Source organism: Vanessa atalanta, chromosome 9 (assembly GCF_905147765.1).
Source record: "Vanessa atalanta chromosome 9, ilVanAtal1.2, whole genome shotgun sequence".
In the NCBI taxonomy this organism is placed as follows: domain Eukaryota; kingdom Metazoa; phylum Arthropoda; class Insecta; order Lepidoptera; family Nymphalidae; genus Vanessa; species Vanessa atalanta.
The window spans coordinates 10,089,497-10,109,304 of record NC_061879.1 but is presented as its reverse complement, the minus strand read 5'-3'; the positions used below and the strand labels follow the sequence as shown (position 1 = coordinate 10,109,304).

The 19,808-nt window shown below is 34.0% G+C and overlaps 1 protein-coding gene across 2 annotated transcripts; it reads left to right on the top strand.

The window, feature by feature from the left end:
• Positions 1-29: 29 nt before the first annotated feature.
• On the top strand, positions 30-16,944 carry LOC125066614 (proton-coupled amino acid transporter-like protein pathetic). 2 transcript variants are annotated; one of them, XM_047674747.1, is made up of 7 exons: positions 30-621; positions 802-979; positions 2,668-2,828; positions 2,928-3,025; positions 5,491-5,666; positions 7,395-7,567; positions 15,277-16,944. In XM_047674747.1, the coding sequence occupies exons 1-7, from the start codon at positions 348-350 to the stop codon at positions 15,513-15,515; spliced, it is 1,299 nt and encodes a 432-aa protein (XP_047530703.1). In that variant the 5' UTR covers positions 30-347; the 3' UTR covers positions 15,516-16,944. The 2 variants fall into 2 exon arrangements, with proteins under 2 accessions (XP_047530703.1, XP_047530702.1); XM_047674746.1 differs by having other exon boundaries at positions 2,668-3,025.
• The last annotated feature ends 2,864 nt before the right edge of the window (positions 16,945-19,808 follow it).

The window sequence follows — 19,808 nt, the reverse complement described above, 5'->3', positions numbered from 1 at the left end:
ACTAACATTAGGCAGTTAAAAATTCTTGAGTTCAGTTCACAATTGACGTGTTGCTCTGTGATTTTAGAAATAATTGATTTACTTATGAGTTCTTAATTTATAACTTTAAAATAACAGAGTACCTAACTAACGTAATTGCAAAATATAGTAGTCTGTAGTAGTACCAAATAAAATACCAGTGTGGCAACATAATAACGCAGTTTTTTAGATGTTTATAAATTCTTATTATTTGTCTGTATTTTGATTTAAATCTCGTATTGACAAGACGCGGCAATTTATAATGTTTTTAGTCTTACTCAACAGTACCTGATATATTTTTACGATAGTATTAAGCGTTAAATATAAAGATGAGCGATGAAAAGCAGCCGCTTCTTACTGGACCAAATACTCCGATTGACAATGCGGAGGTTCAAACTGTAGAATTGGTCGCAAGTCCATCGATCCATGTATCGCCCTTCAAACATGAAACGCCGAAAAAAACGGATTACAACCCCACGTCCGAACGATACTTAGAACATCCTACTTCAAATTTTGACACACTAATTCATCTTCTTAAAGGCAATATTGGAACAGGTATTTTGGCAATGCCTGATGCTTTTAAAAATGCTGGTCTATTTATTGGTACGTATATTTATTTGAAATGCTTAAAATATACAAATTTTCCATTGAAAAAGTACAATTAAGATTTCATACAAATAATACTAGATCATAATATTAACTATATAAATATATAAATTCTGGTGTCTTGTGCTATGTTGAAAAATATATTATATATTTTAATGATCCCTCTTTTTATCTTAGGTGTAGTTGGAACACTTTTTATGGGAGTGATATGCACACATTGTATGCATATTTTAGTTGCTTGTTCTCGTGAGCTTTGTATCAGAAACCAGCGACCTGCAATGAGTTTTGCAGAAGTAGTAGAAGACGCTTTTGCAATGGGACCTGTATCTTTGAGGCCATATGCAAAAAAAATTAGGTAAGTGTAATTTTTACATTTTTATGTTATGTAGTAGAACAAAAAGAAAGAAAATACAAATGAATATTATTTGTTATAAAAAGATCTTTTTCATGCTTACATAGTTTTTGTTAATGATGAATCTTAAGTCTTGTATTAAATTTCATTGAGCAAAGTGGTTAAAAAAAATGGTGTTATGAGTGCAATTTTGGTTAACACGGAAGATATAATTTTAAATACAGTTAACTGTGAATTTCACTTTTTTGCTCTTGGAAATTACTAAAGAAAAGCAATTTTTAATAGACAAAAGTGATTATTGAACATTAAAATTAAGTCATCAATGTCTGAGATAACTGTGATGAGAACTATTGACTAACAAATACTTACACTAAAATAGCAAAGTGTTTGCTCATTAACGCATAAATATTCCGAAGCAATATCTAACTGGATATGGGTAGTGCAAGTAATTTGCACTGGCTTTCTATAATTCAATAAATTATTTTTGTATATTTATTATATTATATTTACATGTTAGTTCTCAGTATACATATATTAATCATGAAAAATGTAAATAAATATTGAGTAAAGAATAAAATAATATTCAATAAAAATATTAATCACTGTTATACAAATAGCTTTATCATATTGGGTTTTGTTTGCTAAATATTTTTTTGACTTTGCCAAATTTGTTATATTTCCCAGTACAGTGATTATAATTTATTTGTCAAACATCTACCCTCAACCCATTTGGATTATTGGAATTTAAAATTGGAATATATAGTTATTACTATACCAATTTTTTTCTTTTATTATTTTGTAAAATCACTGTAATCTAGTTACAGTGTTTTGTTATCAGGTTTAGGTTTCTTTTTAAAAAGAAAATGTACTGTATTTCAATAAGGGCTTTATTGAGTAGAATAAAAAAAGAAAGAAATATAATTTTATATTGTTGAGCCCCTTGTTTTCTTTGTTGTGTTCACCTGTATTTGACACTGGTAAACAAGTTATATATTTAATAGTAATATCTCATTACGGTTATACTGATAGCTGTGTGTATAGGGTAATTATTTTTCAAGTTCAGCTTTAGATAAAATCAAATTGTGCTTATGATTGCCAAGTCCTAAGATACGAAATCCGGCCGTTAACTTACGGCGGATTCATTTTTAAAGTAGGCAGGTTGCCCTCGAAGCCCTTTTTTAAAGGCGTCATTTTCATAAATCGGAACTACTATTTTAAAGTTAGTAAGTTCTTTCTTTGATATTCGACTATATTGTATTAGTACTTTTGATTAGTCGAAAGCCGATCGGGACACGTGACTATTAGTTCGAGTCCAAACGCAGCCCTAACTTTAGAAATCATAGCCAATTAAAACAAACTCATATAAACATGTACTCCCCCTTAATGCGGAAAATAGTATCAATTAGGCATTTGCATAATTTTTTTTTTTGAGATAAATTATCGTTTCTTTCCAGATGTACAATAAAAAATATAAATATGTTTTGGCAAATATAATACGCTAATACTCTTATATATTTATGATTATGACTTTCGAGGGCAAATACAGTTCAATAACATTTAAATGTTACAAAATACAGATAAAACAAATATTAGTACAAATTCGTAAATCTTTATAAGACTTTTGTTTAAAACGAAGTAATTTACATAAAAAATAATTTACCTAATTAATAGCACGAGCGTTGTTGTTTCAGGAATGTGGTCAATATATTTCTAGTAATGACTCAACTAGGATTTTGCTGTGTTTATTTCTTATTCGTTGCTACTAACCTCGAAGACACGATGCGTTTTTTTGGCATAAAACTAAGCGTACACAGATATCTAGCAATGTTATATGTGCCAATGTTGGCTTTGGGTATGGTGAAAAACTTAAAATATTTGACTCCAGTATCTTTAATAGCATCAATAATGACCGCTTGGGGCCTGGTTATAACATTCTATTATATTTTGCAAGATTTGCCACACACTGACAGTGTCAAGGCCTTTGCGAGTTGGCATCAGTTACCCTTATACTTTGGCACGGCTATATATGCGTTTGAAGGCATTGGAGTGGTAAGTCGTTGATATACTATGATGCTTTTGTATTTCTATGGCAAGTTCAACATAGTAATGTAAATGTAGATTATTTTGATTGCATGCTTAAAATACAGGGTGTTTTTCGTAACGATTTTATATCGATTTTTTGTTTTATTTAACATTAATGTAGGTAGTTAGTTAATTAATGCAAGGCAGGTCTGACTTAATGGTATGTTTACATTAGGACAATGCCACGATAAAATATTATGTTCTCGAAACAGTAAAAATCAAGCCGTCGCAAAAAAAAATATCAGTATAAATAGACTTGTGTTTTTCTTCGTATAAAATACAGATGAAAAAGTGTTTTTAGTCTCAAAATTTAGACTAGTATTGATTAAATTCAACTTCAATAATGATATAAATAAGAAACATAACAATGTATTTACTTCGTCGAATATTCTTTACAAAGTTTTTTGATTATTTATCAGCACCGGCTTAGCGATGTTTGAAGTATTCTCTATAAATTTAGTTACAAATATATTCCCAGTTTATAATTTACAATTATTCTCATTTTCTAAAACCCTTACTTATGGTTGTTTTCCATAACTTATCAGTAATGGTCGCCCATCTTTAAAGCTAGTATTGATGATAGTCATAATTCGATTATTAAAAAACGTCGCTCCAAAGTAGTTATAAAGAATGTATATCATAGATGTTCATGATTCATGTTCTGAATGGAAAATATATTTTGGCTTATTTTTGTCGTTACTTTCATTTAATATACATTTTATGTAGTAAATGCGTTAAGTTGATATTTAGTCTTTGTTCCAATCAATAAATCTACCGTAGATCTTAAGTCTCACCGGCACTAATATCAAATGTTATTTATTAAATATTGTGTGATTTACATGTACATACAATATGTATTCATTTATTGAAAGCAAATTTACGTTAAAAACTACTAAATAAAAATTGCTTATAAAAATAGGCACAGTCTTATTAAAATCTCAAGGTCACAGACCCGACGCCTTGTTACTTTATCTGTACGATCAATTATTTTATTACATGTACGTCGATTTTTTTGTATATTGTTATTAATATAGTATTAATTACAAAAATAAGTTAAAAAAATGACGTATTTCGATCACAGAAGATATTCGATCAAATGTGAATACGTAATGTTAAACAATGGAAATACGAAATCCGATCTCAATGTGAAAATATCGAATGAAATCAATCGACCTCTAGCTTGTCTGGCATATTATGATAACATTTTAGCTTTTTGCTTATAATAACAATGTTGTTATTGTCGTAATGCATCCTAAATTAATAACTAACAAATAAACTGTGATAAGTAGATTTTTAAATTTTCTTTTCTTCGGCTTTACGTTATGGGATGATTGGTTAAACAATGCTGTCTTCAGCGTCGGATTTAGAGGTCTAGAGGCCCTGGGGCCGAAAAAGAGTGGATTCCCTAGAGCAATAGAGGCGTGGAGACCCTAATAGTTATATTATGAATTCATTTGAATATTTTAATTGTTAAGCTATAATTTATTTACTCGTAACTTTCAAAACAATAATTAGTAACATTATTATAATTTGACTATACCTAGATATTTGTTAACTCGTCGGAATATATTGTAGGGGCTCTCATGTGGAGGCCCCAGGGCAGTGGCCCCGGTTTCCCTTCTCTAAATCCGGCCCTGGCTGTCTTCTTCTGTTGAATGTAAAATTAATTATGACAGAAAGACAGAAATATTGTTTAGCTAAACACGCTTTTAAAGTATTAATAAATACCAAAATCTTGAATATGTTATAGCGTCTTGTGTAATTTATATTTATGTAAGTAAATATCTTTTATTTGTCATTGAACATAAAATAGTTCTATAAATATTTATATTTGTTATAGTTAGTAATCTTCGTCAGTACGTATAAAATTTTTTTTTCCTGTAATATAAACTAGGTAGGTTTTGTTTTGTTGTAATATTGTAATTTACTTAGTGGTAGGGCTTTGTGCAAGCCCGTCTGGGTAGGTTAGGTTAGGTTAGGATCATCCATTCTCAGAAATTCAATTGACAGGCAGCATTGTTGTGTTTCGGTTTGACGAGTGAGTGGGCCAGTGTAAGTACAGGCACAAGGGACATAACATCTTAGTTCTCAAGGTTGATTGCGCGTTGGCGACGTAAGGAATGTTTAATATTCTTTACAGCACCAATGTACGGTGGTCCACTTACCAGGTGGCCCGGCCTCCTACATATATAACATTAAAGGAGGAGATATATGTTACGAACAAATATTTACCTGTACATATTAATATAAAATCTAATGTGTTTGCTTGCTTTACATATAAAGATACGATAAAAACTTCGCCCAGATTCGAAACGCCTTTTTTTACACTACCGTAATTCTTTCAAGAGAATGTATATTAGGCTTAATATAATGTAAGTAACTCATGTCTTGTTTCTGACAAACCTAAAGGGCTATATTTTTTCACAATTTAGGTTTTGCCTTTGGAGAATAATATGAAAACTCCGGAAGATTTCGGCGGATGGACGGGCGTTTTAAACACTGGAATGGTTATTGTGGCAGCATTGTACACAGCTATTGGCTTTTTTGGCTACTTGAAGTACGGCGCAGCAGTGTCCGGCAGTATTACACTCAATCTACCGAATGACTTGTACGTATATACGCTTTAATAATGATTTATATTATTAGCATTAGCATTAGCAGCCCGTAAATGTCCCACTGCTGGGATAAAGACCTCCTCTCCTTTGAGGAGAAGGTTTGGAGCATATTCCACCACGCTGCTCCAATGCGGGTTGGCGGAATACACATGTGGCAGAATTTCGTTGAAATTAGACACATGCAGGTTTCCTCACGATGTTTTCCTTCACCGCCGAGCACGAGATGAATTATAAACACGAATTAAGCACATGAAATTTCAGTGGTGCCTGCCTGGGTTTGAACCCGAAATCATCGGTTAAGATGCACGCGTTCTAACCACTGGGCCATCTCGACTCATTTTTTTTCAAAAAAATTATTTATATGCGTAAAAAATATTCGGTTAATTTAATTGAATATATTGGGAATGTAAATTTCATTCTGTGTTACGTTACATTATGTCTAATGATTTGGACAATTTTGCAACGTTTTTAAATCAGACCAATAAATAGTATGGACAGAGCCACAGTCGGAGGACATTTAAAAAATGAGGCAAGTAATACGAAGACGATTGTTGTAAAGTAAGATGCTCGATCTTTAGTCAGCCACGACCGGACAAAAGCTCGTGACTTAGTTATAATAATATAAATTGCGAAATTATGACGTGCTCAGTTATAAACACCTGCAAAAACAATTATTGTTTTCGCACTAGTCTGGAATTAATTCTTTACAAGTATCTAGCCGATCTGTCTAATGAATACATACCTTATTCCAAAAAAAATGTTAGCAAAATACCCGGGATAATAATTATTGACGTCATTGTATCGATGTTGCAAGCGTGCATTCATTTTAATCTAGCGTCTATCATCGAGATAACGAGACCTCAGTTATTAAACGATTGCGGTCTATATTTGTTCAAGTATGTAAAGGTTATATTCGAATGTTTTACGGGGACGTATTTGATAAACAATGGAAAATTAATGATAAAAATTTAACTAAATTAACTAATAAGAATAATTTGTAATGGTATTTATGTTATCTTTGTTGCCGCATAACAAGGATCGTTGGAAAACTTATTCCTAAGTTTGATTTGATATTATTTTCGCTCACGTCAGCATCGTTATTTTGAAGTATAAGACAATTTAGGGCCAAGATGTAATAAACTAAGGACTAAGTTATCGTGATCTAGACAGTCTTCATTACGTACTTATCGTTGTCGTAAAATGTACATATTATGTATTTTACGACGTTTTACTACGTACGGTTATAAAAATGTTTTTCGATGTAACCACTTTGCCACGGCAGACTGATTTTTTTCTTTGAAAAAAATACAAATTATAACTTTAGTAGTAACTTAATCAATGATCGCTATTTATATATACAATTAAATTTATTATTTAATAAAAATATAAAAAAGCTATAAAAGATCCGAGGCAACAAGGCAATCGTTTGGGTAGAAAGTGTTTTTTTTTTTTTAAATAGGTTGGCAAAAGGATTAATGGCTCACTTAAAAGGTAATAACCACCATAGGCGTTGGTGCCATTCCTTACATCACCATGGCGCCATCAACCTCAGGAGCTAAGATGTTATGCATCTTGTGCCTGTAGTTAATTCTAACACACATTTAAATAATTAAAAAAAATGTTACACTATTCCAAATATTTTCTTTTTTTTATATAGATATCCTACCATGTATGTATGTCTTTATTAGTGTTTAGTTAAAATATAATATATATTTTTTAAGGTTAGCACAAAGCGTCAGGGCCGTAATGGCGGCGGCAATATTCCTCTCGTACGGCCTTCAATTCTACGTGCCTATGAATATCGTCTGGCCTTATATTAAAACTAAATTAAATTCCGAAAAGGCACTTGAATACGGCGAGATTGTGACACGATTCGTTCTCATCACAATTACATGTAAGTATTCATTATTATATCTTCCATAGAATGTTATGAATGTTAGGAACTTGTAATACCTACTTGAATTGATATCATTTTGATTTTAACGGTAAGTATTAAGTTTCAAATGTATGAACATTTTATACATAAAACGACAATCCATAGTAGACGTGGTCCGATAATGAACTGACTGGCCAAATCAAATCAAAATATACCTTATTCAAATAGGTTTTTACAAGCACTTTTGAATCGTCATTTAACAAACTATTTAAAGTAAAACTACCACCGATTCGGAATGTAGTTTCTACCGAGAAGAACCGGCAAGAAACTAAGTAGTTACTCTTTATACAATCCAGACCGATCAAGGAATCCACATTCCCAAGAAGACAAATAACACCCTTTCAAATATGTTGCCTGGTGATTAAATTATGCAGGCATACAAGAATTGTATTTTTGATACAAATGTATGTGGATGTACAAAATTAAAAAATATATATATTTTAACGACTGTGCGTTGATCTTCCGTCATTTTACAAGATCTTATTCAACTATGTGTTAATATAAATCTATTCACTCCGAGGCTTTTAAGACAAGGTCCTTAAAACCCAGTCGAAGTATTTTCATTTTCGAACTGGTGCTTAAAATGACAAATTTTTTTTTTTTTTTGTTTTGTCTTTTATTTGTGCCAAGAGGGCACATATTATTTCGCTAACGTCACGTGCGAAATCAATAATTGATTTTAATGATTCTATATTTAATAAAAAGAAATTCGATATGATCTATAAGTTTTATAATTATTATTGCCACATTGATGTACGTATGATGACATTTCATGTACGTATTCTGCGGTGAGTTTCGAGTTTCTTACAGAATACCTCTACAGGAGTCAGTCAGTTCAGTAAGTGGTAGTGCCACACTGCATACCTTCGGGTTGCAGCCGAATGGGCCGGCACGCCCGGGGAAGTACCACTCTCTCACTTAAAATCGGCGTGAAGTGGTAGCTATGTTACCGCGTTTCGTCTGGTATGTGAGAGTCCCGGAGGCCCGATACCCCCCCCCCCCTTAAACATGATGGTTGTGCAGAATTTGGTTACATTACCCCAGGAGGGTACCATCAGCGACTGCGGTGGAGAATCCCTCTCTGGGCATCCATGCTCAGGACATACACCACCTGAGCAGGGATGCCCAGGCTGCCCTCCGAATTCTGGGGGGGGCAATTTTGCGCTCGCCACTGTTCGGGGTAAGCGGAGCAGGCATCATAAGGCAACCCCTACCACCCTCACTGTGGACTTCTGCAACATAAGGGGACTCAACTCGAACTTGAACGCCGTCCACTTTCACCTTGAGACGGCGAAGCCGGCCTTGCTCTTTCTTACCGAGACTCAGATATCTTCTCCTGCCGATACGACTTTTCTTTCCTACCCCGGGTATAAATTGGAACATTCCTTTGTACCACGAGCTGGGGTGTGCGTTTACGTCAGAGATGATATCTGCTCTCGACGCCTCGGCAGCCTTGAAGGACAGGACCTATCAATTATCTGGCTGCGTGTAGATTGTGACGACCATCCGCGAATCTACGCTTGCCTTTATAGGTCCCATAGCGGTAATGCCGAAACCGACCGACTGGTTGAGCACGTCCAAATGGCTACAGATTCCGTACTGCAGCAGATCCCATCCGCAGAGATCGTTATTCTTGGCGATTTTAATGCCCACCATGCCGAATGGCTTGGATCGCGCACTACCGATCATGCGGGTAGATCTGTTCTCGACTTCGCTTTAGCATATGATTTGACACAACTAGTCCCCTCGCCAACGCGAATACCAGACGTGGAGGATCATACACCTTCCCTGTTGGACCTTCTGCTGACTTCCCATCCGGATGGCTACCAGGTTATCGTCGAACCCCCTCTGGGCTCGTCGGACCACTGTCTCGTCCGAAGTACAGTGCCGGTTGCGCGTTACTCACGACCTCGTTTCGTGGGCTGCCGCCGAGTGTGGCACTACAGGTCAGCAGATTGGGATGGGATGCGGTCCTTCTTTGCATCCTACCCATGGGGGCAGGTTTGTTTCTCGCCGGATGATCCGAGTGTTGTTGCTGACTCTGTTGCCGATGTGGTACTTCAGGGTATGGAACTATTCATTCCGTATTCTGCGGTCCCCATCGGTGGCAAGTCCCAGCCCTGGTTTGGTCGTTTCTGCAAAACGGCTTCACGCAGAAAATGGGAACGCTACCAAGACTGGGCTAACGCATCAGCGTCTCGTGATGTAAATACCAGCGCAATCAGAAAGGAATATAACTCTGCCTCTAGGTCCTTCAAAAACGTGATTGCTAAGGCGAAGACGGAGTACATTGGCAGAATTGGCGAGAGACTGGTGCGCCTCCCTTCAGGAACACGTGCGTTCTGGTCTCTCGCCAAGGCTGTCTTAGGGAATTTCTGTCAGCCTTCCTTACCATCTCTGCACAAGGACGGTGAGTCATTGGCCCATACAGCGAAGGAGAAGGCTGATCTTTTAGGCTCTCTCTTCGCAGCGAACTCGACTCTGGATGACCGAGGAAAGTCACCACCAACAATCCCGCGGTGTGATACCACGATGCCGGAGGTTAAATTCCGGCAAAGTGCTGTTCGTAAAGCACTTCTTTCCTTGGATATTCATAAGTCGAGTGGACCCGATGGCATCCCTCCAATCGTGCTACGGACTTGTGCTCCCGAGTTGGCGCCGGTCTTAACGCGTCTTTTCCGGCAATCCTATGCATTCGGCGTCGTCCCGAACTCCTGGAAGACTGCTTTGGTGCATCCGATCCCTAAAAAGGGCAACCGCTCAGACCCGTCCAATTATAGGCCTATAGCCATCACCTCCTTGTTCTCCAAGGTAATGGAGTCCATTATAAACTGCCAGCTCCTGCGGTACCTAGAGGAGAACCAGCTGATTAGCGACCGCCAGTACGGTTTCCGTCGGGGTCGCTCAGCCGGTGATCTTCTAGTTTACCTTACTCATAGATGGGCGGAAGCAGTTGAGAGCAAAGGGGAGGCATTAGCAGCCAGTCTGGACATAGCGAAGGCCTTCGATCGCGTGTGGCACAAAGCGCTTCTTTCGAAGCTTCCTTCCTATGGGCTTCCCGGGAAATTATGCAATTGGATTACCAGTTTTTTGGCAGATCGGAGCATCAAGGTCGTTGTCGACGGTGCATGCTCTGACTTAAAATTCGTCAATGCTGGTGTTCCACAAGGCTGCGTTCTATCACCCACTCTGTTTCTTCTGCATATCAATGACTTGTTGCAAATCAGTAACATTCATTGCTATGCAGACGACAGCACCGTAGACACCTCATACACCGGCCGTGCTAATATTTCTCGGGAAAACGTCGAAGAAAACCGGAACAAACTTGTATCTGAAATCGAGTCTTCGTTAAACAAAGTCTCGAACTGGGGTCGGCTAAACCTAGTTCACTTCAACCCCAAAAAGACGCAAGTTTGCGCGTTAACTGCTAAAAAAACACCATTTGTCGTATCTCCACGATTCGAGAACATTCCGTTAGCCGCTACAGCTAGTATCGGAATACTTGGCGTTGATGTTTCGAGTCTCGTTCAGTTCCGCGGTCAATTGGAAGGCAAAGCCAAATTGGCATCAAAAAAGCTTGGTGTGCTCAGCAAGGCAAGACAGTATTTCACGTCGGCCCATCGTCTAAGACTATACAAGGCGCAAATTCGGCCTCACATGGAATACTGCTCTCACCTCTGGGCGGGTGCTCCCCAGTACCAGCTCCTTCCATTTGACCGTATCCAACGTAGAGCGGCTCGAATTATCGACGATCAAGCCCTTTCCGATCTGCTTGATCCTTTGGCTTTGCGTAGAGATGTTGGATCGCTCTGCATCTTCTACAGAATTTATCACGGGGAATGTTCCGAGGAATTGTTCGAATTAATCCCGGCTGCTGAATTTCACCTTCGGACATCTCGTCAAAATTCCAAATATCACCCGCACCACCTAGATGTCCGTAAATCCACAACAGCGCGATTTTTAAGTCATTTTCTGCCTCGCACAACCACTCTGTGGAACCAGCTTTCGCCGGCGGTTTTTCCGAACCGATACGACTTGGGAACCTTCAAGAAAAGAGCGTACTCTTTCCTGAAAGGCCGGCAACGCACCTGCAAGCCCCCCGGTGTTGCAGATGTCCATGGGCGGTGGTAGTCACTTTCCATCAGGTGAGCCTCCTGCTCGTTTGCCACCTTATGACATAAAAAAAAAAAAAAAAAAAAAAAAGTCTTAAATAATAAATAATCTTCTATATGTAAAGTTAAAATGATCTTTAGAATAGTTTTTATCTCTGCTGAAGATATTGCAACTTCAGTATGAATAAAGTAGGCCAGTGTTAATTGTTCAGACAAATATAATAAATTGTTCTACACGTACATCGATAATTTAATTATTCTCCTCCATTTAAAGTGCATAGCAATCACAATAAACGCGTAGGTTACTCAACAGCGGTCACTTTATCTGGTTAATAGTCTTAACCTATAGTTTTTATTGCAACAAATGGTTACAATTAAAATAGTAATGACTCGATAAAAAAATACATTCGCTCGCGAAGATATTCCGTTAATTTATTTAGAACTGTTATAATGTGCACAAATAAGGTATCATTCGTTATTTTAATTGCGTATAATTTGAAAATAATGACGTAACGTTCGATTTGGAGCAATTATTTTGAATTTTTAGTTACATGTAGGCAGATTGATCGTTGGTTTTTTATTTTTTGAATATATTCCGTTATTTTTTTTTTAAACTGTTATTATGTGCAAAAATAAAATATAATTGGGGATAAGTTGATAATAATAACGTATAATTTGACTTCGAGTAATAACTTTTTTTTATGAGTCGGTTTTATTATTTTGTAAATTGAAATGTATGTTTGAATAAACTATTCATACGATTGTGATTTAATTCTGGTGAGCGGTTCTTCGCACGACTGCGAGGGACCTGCTAAAAAAAAAAACAAGAATTTTGTTTTGTAAGTTGTCCTTCAATATTGTACGTCTCCCGTGCGAATGGATGGATAGCGCACGCCTACGTTGAATGTATTGACGTAACTTTGAACTTGAAATAGTTACGTAAGCATTTATCTTGATGGGAAAAATTGTGATAGCCGATAACCTAAAAAATACGTTTCAGAATGACATAAGCTATATAGTATGTTAATATATAATTTTCTTGAGTCTATTTTAAATACTTTTATTAATTCTCACGCCTTTAATTGAATTTCTAATTAAGATAAATAGTAACCTTTGTTGGCTTCTTCAATTAGGAAATTTACTCAGTGATAACAGTAATTGTTCCACTCGCGGAAAAGACCCAGGACTCCTTGATAAGTAGATACTTGTATGTTTGTTTTAGTGTTTCATTCAAAGCTAATCATTAACAAATACATTTAATATATTATCCTTTCTTAAATGACTATTGTAATGTATATTCAGTTATTTAACCTACGTTATATTAAAAGTCAAACCTTAGAAATGCTTTCCGCATATGAAACAGCGTTAGGGTAGTTACGATTGATATTAATTAGATATTCGGATTATGTAAATTATATCTAATTAGTGACTGTCGTAAAATTGCAAGTCTAGAAGAAATGTTTTTTTTTTTTTTAAATTTAAATGTTTCTACGGATTCATTTTGAATTTAGATTTATTGATGTCAGTCCAACGACAATAGACGATAAGAGTGAAATAGCACGAACTTAGTCATTAAAAAAAAAATGGAATCGTATGTTAATGTCATTAATTTGGCGGAAACGAGTATGTACCCGATTACAGATATATTGTATTGTTAAGATTGAATCTTATGTTTCAAATTCAAAATCCTTTATTCAATGACGCATAACGTACGTATAAATGTAAATGTTTACGTTTTGTAGAAATGTTTTACGTCAAAGTACTAACGATTACAAAATGAAAATACCATGACCTGACTTTTTTTTTTATTTTGTTATTTTGTAAAATTTCAATATAATTAATAAATAGCCGGTATACGATCGCTTCAAATTGTACTATCATCGATGAACACAATAATAATAGTAATAAAACTTTTATATCCTTTAATTTTTTTTAATTAATTCGCCGAACCGGTTTCCTCAATATATTATTATAAAATAACGATTCGAAGGTGCTTATAAAAGCCTACTTGAATAAATGAATTAATTTGTAGTATAAAAAACCAGATGATATGCTTATGAGGTCAACATTATGTTTGTTGCGAATGATATCGATATGCCGCTGTAAACAAACACTGGCCAGAGCCCCAATCTGACTAACAAATTTACACTATCGCAATCGAATAGAAACGTAAACGTTGTCGTTCCGTTGTTTTCCGATTCTACAAACGCAACGATACAGTCAAATCAAATAAAATCAAAATATACTTTATTCGAGTAGGCTTTTACAAGCACTTTTGAATCGTCATTTAACAAACTATTTAAAGTAAATCTACCACCGGTTCGGAATGTAGATTCTACCGAGAAGACACGGCAAGAAACTCAGTAGTTACTCCTTTTCAACATATAAAAATACAGTCATGTTAGTTAAATACAATTATATAAGTATGTTATGTCTTCTGTCTGGAAGTCAACGAGCATTGACTCCACGCTTTTTTATCATCAATATAATCTTGTATCGAATAATATGCATTCTTTACCAATGTTTTTCTTGACTTGACTTGAATCTATGAAACGGCGAAATTTAAGGTTTAGTCAAAGTTAGATCGGATCGGAATGGCACATTTGCCAATCAGCCTAACTAATAGATTAAAAAAAATCGATATCGTATCGTAATCGATATGAATAAATAGAATTGATCTTCAATGACGATTATGCTGATGTTATTTTTTTTGTGTTTGTCAAAGTTGGATCGGAATAGTCCCGATTCTATTCCGTTCCAACTTCGATGTATCATTACCGTTGTAAGTTAGTAGAATTTTTCCCCGCGGTAGAAGGTCGTCAACTTTAATTTGGCACGTGTTCAAATCGGAATGTTATTATTCGTTACGGAGATATGTTTGAAAATATTATATTAAATGTGTCATCGGTCTTTTATCTATAACCGGTCGGGTTTTTATTGAGTGATACTGTATAATATTAAAAATCACGTTAGGATTAATCAAGCTGATTTACGATATTTATATAATTTTTTTAAATTTCGAAATGTATGAATTCATAAATATAAACACACTCATAAACGCACACCAACAAATTAACACGTTCTCAAAACAAGCACACACACACACACAACATAAAATAAAAACAAACACTTCTGACCTATAAACTAAAAGACTTTCCAAATTTAAATTTATGTAAAGATGCTCGTTCCAATATTTCTTTATAGGAAAATCTAAAATCAATCATTACTGATGTTTCATTTCCATCCAGTAAAGTAGGCGTTTCAGTAATATACATTGTCCGTTAGCGCTGTTTTATCTCATAAATGCGAAAGTACGTATATGACGCAAACGAAACTTGAGTCGTACCGTTATGTAATATAGTTTTCTAAATAAATGTGCTATGTGATCTTAAGATATGATAGACTTATTACCTTACCGGAATGATCAGAGACCGAAACCGCAACGAATACCAGACAATAACATACATAATATGATTTATGATGTTATTACAAAGATTCCAAATTAATGAAAAGTTATGTGTAATGCAATTGATGTGGACTATTTCTACTTTGCAGTCGTTGCGGCAGTGCTGATACCGAATTTAAGCAGCATCATCTCCCTCGTGGGCGCGTTCAGCAGCTCCGCTTTGGCGCTGATATTTCCACCCATCATCGAAATAATAACGTTCTGGCCCGAACGACTGGGAACTAAAGGTTGGATACTGTGGAAGGACCTTGCCATTATAATTTTCGGTATAACAGGTTTCGTCTTCGGTACTTACGCTAGTTTGGAAAATATTTTGAAACATTCTTAGGCAAATATTCAGATGATTTGAAAATAGGATACGTTTCTATTGACGGTAAGTCGCAACTGGAGTTATTCTACAACCAAATAACAATGCTTCGTGAAACCGTGCAGCTAGCAACGTCCGCCCGTAACCAGAAATGTTTTACAAATACATTGTCGTAATGTATGCGACTACGAGGATTCATTTTTGAATAAAAGAAAGCTTAGCTTCTTCGAATAAATGTCTAAATTAGTGAATTGTTGTACTGTTTGAAAAAATATATTGTTTTTATGGTGACGGTTGCATTTACCGCCTCTCTAAAAGTACCGTCACGAGCGGTGTACAATATACACGCGCTTATGGCGGTCAGTAACGGTGTACATACAGACAAACATCTTGAACATTTAAACTGGTGGTTGACCTTTGTGCAAGCTCCTGTACACAACACATGTTTTTTTAACGCCAAACAATACTCTGTGTTGCCAACCGTCACCGAATGAGCCAAAATAGTTGAATTAGAAAATTATTCTCATAATATTTTCGTTTATATAGTTGGTGCAGAGAATGGTTCATATTTTCTTAAGTGCCAATAGATTGAAAATGTATATGAGCGGCGTGTACCTTCTATAGTATGGTTCATTTGGCTTTGATGTCCTTTTATTAACAGAAAAAAAAACTGTTAAAATGGCAACATTAATCTACCAATGGCGCGTTCGGAACTATACTAACCGTTTAAAAAGAGCCAATAGGACTCGACTAGTTCCCTTTCTCCCCACTTGAACACCAGGCTAAGATCTCTGTTCACTTAACGTCAACTGTCAAGATGTTTGCCAGGTACTGTACCAGCCCATATAAAGTTGACACAACAATTTTTCTTGCCACGGACGATAGCACATTGGCGATATAATCTGACTATTGACAATGCTATTTTATTATGAATAAAAAAAAAACTGATTCTCAACAACCATGACAATAATATTAAATAGATGACTTAAAATATATTTATACATATTTTATTTTAGTCAATAGGTGTAGAATCAAATGAAGTGATCATATAATTAATTTATTCTAAGAGATACTAGTATTAAAACGGTAAGCTATTGTTCTTTATATATTTTGTTTAATAGCTAAAGAGTATTTAAAAATAGTTATTAATACATTCTCGCCGCATTTATATTTACTCGTGTTAAATCGTAAAGATGAGTAAGTGAGCACATCGGTGCTTACTAATAGCTAATATTTAATGCACAAAGGAACGGAATATGAAATGTATCAGATTATGTTTTAAGATTTTTTTTATTACAAATGAAATTTAAATAATAATAGTATATTCTACGATACTGTTATCAGCATAATTGAAAATTTTATCATGAATAATATATTTACTTTATTTAATAAACACCAAAGTAACTTAGACGTTAGTCTTTTAATAAATAGTTGAAAACACAAATTATACAATAGCTTAATTTAAATCAATGTTGACGTTTTTATGTTTCTTTCTACATTTGTTTTGTCTTTTTATTATATTTTTATGTCATACTTTGTATAATGATTATAAAAAAAAATGTGATATGTTTTATAAGAGGTACCTATTTTACTTAAATTTAAATTGTTTTTAAAGAAGCTTTAATTTTAATTTAGGGTTACCAATCATTCCAAATATAAATGTGACTTCATAATTACCACCATAGAGAATATGCATGTAAGGGCTTAACAAAATTATATATTTTTGTTATTTATCATCATTGCATTCCATCATCCCTTTCGCTGTACTTCGTTCAACTCTATCTCTAGTCATGTTTTCAATTTCTGACTTGTCTATGTCGAATGTCATCCCTCGAATAGTCTCTCACTTTTACACTGGCCTTATTCTATTGTAACTAACAGTGTTCAGTTAATTTTATATTCACCTTAGCGCATTTTATCTATGTGAATACTATGATAATTGTGTTTTTTTTTAGCTTTGTCATAAAATGTAACGTAGCCGAGATTAGAGAGCTGGCGAACATTTCGGTGTATGGTTTAGTATGATTACGATTAAGTTCAGTATCAGTAAGGAATCAAATTTGTGAGGAAAACTAGTCTGATATATATTGGCCTCTAAGACTCGTAGTTAAATCATCCTAATACCTAGACTGCTTGCCTGCTCACTAACAAACATTATCAACTCTAACACACAAATATTTTATATAGTATATTTTATTTATTTTATTACTTATATGGAAAAAGGTATATTTTGAATAAAATGCTGTAATACACTATCGGCTATATACGTTTGTAATATTGTTATTATGTAGACATTTATAAACAATTAATATTATCTTTAACGATGATTTTAAATGAAAATAAAATTGCAAATTCCTTACAATTTGGCGAGAATATAGAGTAAGTATTTAACGGGAATTATTACAAAATAAATTATTTTATTTACTAGTTATAATGAACAAATTTTTCACATAATATATGAGATATATATTATCCTAGATATTTTGTTTTTAAAGTTAAACTTTAAACTAAAGTTTTTAAACTATATTTGTCAAGTGAAACCCTTATAAACTATAGAAAAATATATGGTTATTTATTTTTAGTTATGTAAATGTCTCTAAGTAATTTATTATAATATTCTTTGCTAGGATATGGCTCTGTTGTACAATAAAGAGGCTAAGTATGTTCCCAATAGAGTTGTTAGTTACTATATGTGTAACTCAAGTACAGTTTTTTTGATAGACAAATATATATGAATATATATTTTAAAACGTTAACTGCACAACTTAATTTTAGCTAAATCGTGCTGCTACTGTTATGACGACCAGTATTAGTAAACGTCTTACATTCGTCCAACTAATATATTGATTTATTAAAATGTTGACCTTGAAAATCGGTACATTAATTTTGGCGGTAAAAATTAACAATGACTTGCATATTGCTTTTATGTAATACAGTTTTTCAGTAATGAACTCTAGTAATGCGTACTTGCGAATCTATTAACAGTATTTAAAAATATATTATATTTTAGTTATTGAAATTGTAACTAAATATTTTTAGATTATTTCGTTAGAAATTTGCGTTTGTATAAAACCAATTGCGTAAGCTATGTAGCTTGAACCCTAGAAAGTTAAGTATAACTTCATATGTAAAAATCATTCAAAATTTTTTTTTACATGTTATCATTTGTATCTGTGTAGCTTAGTAATAATTATTCCATAGTATTAGTTATGTGTATAATATTTTAGTAAAACACGTGCCAATAAAGGAAAAATATTGATGAGTACAATTAGCAAAAATTTAAAAAAAATTTTAACTTATTGAAATGAAATTAATAATTTGTATTATTTGTTATAATTAAACCAAATTTATTTTAACTTTGTCAAATGAATCTTATTGGAAGAAAATAAGATTCATTTTTATATGTATGTATATATAATGTATTTCAACGTTATTTGGGAGCGAGATGGCTCAAGATTGATCGTTGTTTATAAATCTTGTCTTTATTGGCTCGGGTTATACGATTTTGCAGCAGTGACACCAAATGTAACATTTATTTTATGGATGATGTAAAACGAATATTAGACTTATTTACACTACTAAACTAGAATATCTACGAAACGCGTAACGCGTTCTTAACTTTAAAACACAAACCCTCTTTTAAATCTTATAATTATATAAAATCGGTGTAGTTACGATATTTTTGTGTAATCAAATAAATGTCTGCAATAAATATATCTGCATCCTGTAGTCTTTGTGACTTTAATAAATCGCTTTAATATGCTATCTTGTTTTCTTTTACCTTATTGAAACTATATCATACGTGTTATCAAACTACATATGTATTAAATACTAATGGCACTCCGGTGCAAGTTGGGCTGTATGAAATTTAAAACAAGTAGGTGCCTTACGATAAATTTAAAAATACATAATTTGAGCACGAAATAATATAATCCTATTAAAACGCGATATTCAGATAAGATCGACGTGTTTTGTTATTATAGTGGGATATCCGTGATACCATGACTGGTTCCTAATTAGCCACGGCTTTAATTTATTGCCTCATTCTAATTCATTGTCTTATTTTATGATAAATTTATTGATAGTGTGAACATGAGCTTTAATAATAAAACCATATGTTTACCAAATGTTGAATGATTGATTAATTTAGCAATTAAAATATACTTTTATAACTTTAATAACGTAGTGGGAAAAGAGAAGTAAAATTTGATATAAATAGATTGAAAAAATATATATATATTGATATTGAACGAAATTCGAAAAGACGAAATTACGAACGTTTTCAAACGAAAACTAAGGTCTGGCAACATTCTG